Source organism: Gavialis gangeticus, unplaced genomic scaffold (assembly GCF_001723915.1).
Source record: "Gavialis gangeticus isolate Ggan-Ray unplaced genomic scaffold, GavGan_comp1, whole genome shotgun sequence".
Lineage (NCBI taxonomy): Eukaryota > Metazoa > Chordata > Crocodylia > Gavialidae > Gavialis > Gavialis gangeticus.
In genome coordinates this window covers 12672551-12677507 of record NW_017728991.1, presented here as the reverse complement: position 1 = coordinate 12677507, position 4957 = coordinate 12672551, and the positions used below count along the sequence as shown (strand labels likewise).

The window sequence follows — 4957 nt, the reverse complement described above, 5'->3', positions numbered from 1 at the left end:
CCTCTGACTTTTTGTAGAACGACTCAAATGAACACCATAACTATTATGTTCGTGCTTGGAAAACCCTAATAAATCAAAGTAACCTCTTCTCTTATTACTCGAATAATTTAACCTATCTAATCTCTAATGCTTTAGTTACACTAAATTGTTGTGTTTTTTTTTTTTTTAAAGAGAGATTATAAAATGAAAGTTGAAGGATCAGTTTACTGAAGTGTTAATCAGCAGTTTCATTCAGTCTACTTTCTGAGCTTTTAATCCCCAAAACAGAAACAGAATGCTGATGCATTGGTCTATGACCTCTAGAGATAATAGTTCAAATCCACTCTGATTACATGGGAAGTGAATTTTATTGCATCACCTGAGTCCTTCTAGATATGTCATATCACACAGTAACTCAGCGTTTAAAGTTTGTAATCTTAATTCTCAAGGGTAAAATAACTAAAAACACCACCTGATCCAGCTGCAAAGAATGACATATATGGCAAGCAGTACAGCGAGAGTTTGCTCAAATAATGCTAGCCAAGAATTTAATCAAGCTGTGTGCTTTGTCAGAACTATTTTAGGTAACGCAAACCATTATTGTGGTGCATCAATACAGCAACTGCTTTCCATCATTCCTTTGTGATGCACTGAGTCAGACCTTTCTGCATCATTAGCATTTACAACACAATAACCACAGCACTCTGATCTTCAGCACAATAGTAAAAACAAAGACCACAACAGCCGTTTAATTTTAAAGAATTTTAATACAAACTTAATATAAACTATTTCAGTCCCTCTTAACATGTAAGACACTGACTCAAAATACTTTTATACCTTTTTTCAAGTATTGCACAATGTAGGTACAAAATTAATATTTACGATTACATTTTCTTCCATAATATATAGCAAAAATCTTTAAACTTTTAACAGAAAATACAATTTGTTTCTTTTTGAAAAAAGCAAATATTTCGTACATTTTAATTCCACCACTAAGGAATATTCTGTACACACTTTTTTATTTATTTTTTGTTTGTTTTTTAGAAGTGATGTCTTTAAGATGGATATCTTACAATTTCAGTAAAAAAAATACAACATGAAGCTGCTGCAGCTGTCACAGATCACTGTAGTAAAAAGATATAAATGCAATACCATGTTGTAGAAACAATATATATACTCTGATATTTTACAAACTTTGTACTAAATTAAATTATACAATTAGAAAAAGACCAATAAACCCACTTATTAGTGCCAATTTTTTTTATATATGCATATATATAAAAAAATCGGCCATGTCCTTGCTATATCTTAAATACTGTAAGAGGCCATATTTGAAGAGTATATTTTAAATGTACAGTCAGTATAAAATAACTTTGTGCTTGGTTGGCAAATGAAAAAAAAAATGATGCATGTTGTATTTATCTAACCAAGCTTGAATGTATTCGTACTACAAGCTTTAAAAAAAAAAAAAAATCTCAAGAGGTGGAAAAAAGATACACCCTTGGGTACGTGCATTTCAACTTGTACAATAGAATTTACTTGTATTTCACTTCTGTTTTATTTTTAGTTAGCCATGACAGGCTGGAATTGCTGGTTAGAATACTGCATGTTGTTTAAGCTAAAATTCAAGCCATCCACAAAAGACTTCTCATTTAGACCTCCATAGGCTGCAAACATATCAAAGGCATTGCTGTACTGGAGAGGATTGAGGTTAAGGGGGCTGTCACCAGGAAATATGTTACTGGTACTACCTTGACCCTGCATGTTGGGGAATATGAACTCCTTTGCATTAGGAGAGAGGGCAGAAGTCTTCTGCTGTTGTTGCTGCTGACTGCCTAGGCCAAGCCCGTAGAGAGAGTGCATGGAGGAGGAAAGGGCTTTCTGCTTCAACAGGTCATTGACATTCAAGCCAAGGTTGGTGGGAGAAGTGCGGGCAACCTTGTTGCTACGGCCGCTATTCTTCATTTTGGTCGAGCCAAACTTGGTGGCAGCAAATGTGGCAGTGGTGAAGGTTAAAGGCTGAGTGGAGCGGGGCATGAAAGTTGGGCTCACAGCAGCAGAGTGACCAAAGGGAGGAGAAGGAGAGCTAGAAACTGATGATGCTGGGTCACTAATTGGCATGAACACCTGGGCCTCTGGGTTAAAGCTGTTCTTGATTTCCTTATCCAACTCACATCCATTTTCATTATCATCCACATAAAGCACTTTCACTGGTCCCTTTTCACCGATTTGGTATGAAACCTCAAATGGGTCAATCCAAACACTAAGATCCTGAGGCAAGTTGCCACGAACATCATCAATGTCCAAGCCACTTTCTTTGGATGCTTGTTCTATGACTGGGTCCACTTTCTCCCCTATATGTATACATCTAAACCCTGATCCTTTGTATGGCTTTTCTGGATACCAGTGCCCTTCATACTTCTTCTTAAGAAGTCTTTCAAGCTCTTCACCGAAAATGTTGACACGCCGCCTGGGAAGCTTATTGTACAAATACGAGATAATAAAATTGAGTGCTACTTGGATTTCAAGCTGCATAGCTGCTATGCCACAAAGTTATAAGTCTGTTGCAAAACCCAAAGAAAACGAGTGTTCAAGATGCCACAGGGAAACACAATTTCATTCGAAGTGCTGATTCTAGTAGAGTATTATCCTTCACACCTTGAGTGTTCTTGTTCCTTTAAGAAAAAACAAAAGCAAACATATCCAAATAAGGCAAGTGTCATATCAAGCTCCAAGGCCTATTCTTTTAGCCTCTGGTGGTACCTAGAAGAGATTATTTCTCCACTACAGACATTTGCAACATACTGCTTTTGAGCAGATCCGTTACAGCCACCAAAGTCAAATACATTCCACCTAAATTACAAACAATATTGTGGGGCATGCATCGGGAGGTGTTTATGGGTACGGCACAGGGCACTTCAAAATGATCTGAGCTTGCAGCTCAGGCCCACCCCCGCCGAGTTATTCGCAAAGCAGCAAATATGTTTCCTAGGACATCGTGCCAGTGCCAGGCCTGTCAGGGGTTCAATTACTAACCCCTATTCCACGTGATTTATAGAACTCAGCTGCAAAATTTAGCACCAACCTATTAATTTAGCATAAAAGGTCGTAGCCTGAGAATCATTTCTCATTTTAAAGTGTGCAAACATATCACTTGGGCTTTAAAGTGGCAGAGACATATAGATATAGAAATAGATATATAAATAAATAGATATCTAGATCTGTATATCTGAATCTATATAGATATCTATACACACACACACATATATATGCATGTACATAAATAATAGGTCTTATTAATACATTAGTATAGGTATAAAATACCTACTGGCTAATATAGATGCTTCCCAGCACTTATGTAATTCCAGGGTGTCACATTTATCTTTCCAAATCAAAGCCAGGCATCTGCAGCCACTGTGCATTTGGGGAGAATTATGCAAACCAAAAAGAAAATGTCTACCACACGTATATCAGGAATGTTTCCCCTTCCTTCTGGAACAATCACGTTTTAATCCAAACGAGGCATGCCCAATATAGACAAGAGTGTTTTCTGTTTTAACCCTGGTGAGCAATCATGGTTAAATGAGCCGTTCCACTGTAATGGTGGAACATTTTCCCGTGTTTTATAACATGCTGCTTCAGCGCACAGATCTCTAGTCCAGATCCTACCCACTAGCGAGAGGCAGGTTTTAAAACCCCCGTAAGCCTATCTGGGCAGGGAAGGGGCGGGGGGCAAAGAGGGGGAGGGGGTCAAGCCTTCCTCCCCTCTGCCCAATTGACAGTACGTATAAAATGGAGTCACGGAGCCCACAAAGTTAACCCTGACACGCCTCGCGACAGAAAACCCTGCAATGCCTTGGCCCGATTTTTTTTTGCAATCGTGGGGGAGATGGGTAGAAAGGCACATTTTGCTGTGTTTTGATTCAGGGGAAGCTGGGTGCCCTGCGAAAACAGCCCCCCAAAGAAAACCCCCACATTTCCAGACCCCAGGGCAAAGCCCCCATGCAGAGCTCACCCCTCCCCAAAGAAAACCCCCAAATTTCCAAAGCCCCCTTGCACAGCCCACCCCCCTCTAAACTTGCAAATCCCAAGGCAAAGCCCCCTTGCAGTTCCCACCCTGGCTGGCCAAAGTTTGCAGCCCCACAAGCTGCCACCTCTCCAGGTTTGCTGGGGTTGGGGGGAGGGGGAGCAGGGAGGGAAGATCAAGGGCAAACCAGGGGTGTTCCTTGCACCCCTTTTTCCTTTGGGCAGGGGCAAAAAACAATAATAAATAAATAAATAAATAACATTAAAAAAACCCCATAAAAATAATTTAACACCATGCAGACTACTTTGAAGCCATAAAAATTAATTTAAAAAACCATTAAAAAATCATTAAAAATAAATTTTAGAAAGCATATTTAAAAAAAAAAAATCACAAAAACAATTTTTAGAAAGCATTAAAACAATGTTTAGAAAATCGTAAGAGCCATTTTTTATAAAGCATAAAGACCATTTTTAAAAAAATCATTAAAAATACCACTTAAAAAATCTGTGACTGTAATTAAAACTGATGATGTAACTCAAAACCATATAAAAAACGATTTGAAATAATGGAAATGCAATTTAAAACCTTATAAAAAATTAAAAGTCACTGAATAAATAAAATTTAAAAAAGATAAGACATCATTTCTCAAAAAGCATAAAAATAGCATTAAAAAAATACAAAAATAAGTAAGAGATCATTTAAAAATGATTTAAAAAAAAACAATTAAAAAAAAAAAATCAAGCCACCATTAAACGCGCCCCCTGCCCCCGGCTCCCCCTCAGCGGGGAGTTACATAAGAGGCAGTTGGGGGTCGGGGGCACCCACTCACTCACTCACTCACCGGGGCCGTGCGCAGTCCCTGTGCTCAGCACCGCGCCGCCATGGCCGCTGCCCGCTGCGCGCCGCCCGCCGCCGGCCCCGGGCTGCACGGCTGTGTCCGCCCGGGCTCGC

General features: G+C 39.3%; 1 protein-coding gene across 1 annotated transcript; it reads right to left on the bottom strand.

The window, feature by feature from the left end:
* Nucleotides 1–726: 726 nt before the first annotated feature.
* TOB1 (transducer of ERBB2, 1) lies at nt 727–4951 on the bottom strand. The gene is made up of 2 exons (XM_019517399.1): nt 4848–4951; nt 727–2654 (listed from the first exon to the last, which is right to left on the bottom strand). The coding sequence occupies exon 2, from the start codon at nt 2512–2514 to the stop codon at nt 1543–1545; it is 972 nt and encodes a 323-aa protein (XP_019372944.1). The 5' UTR covers nt 2515–2654; nt 4848–4951; the 3' UTR covers nt 727–1542.
* Nucleotides 4952–4957: the final 6 nt, after the last annotated feature.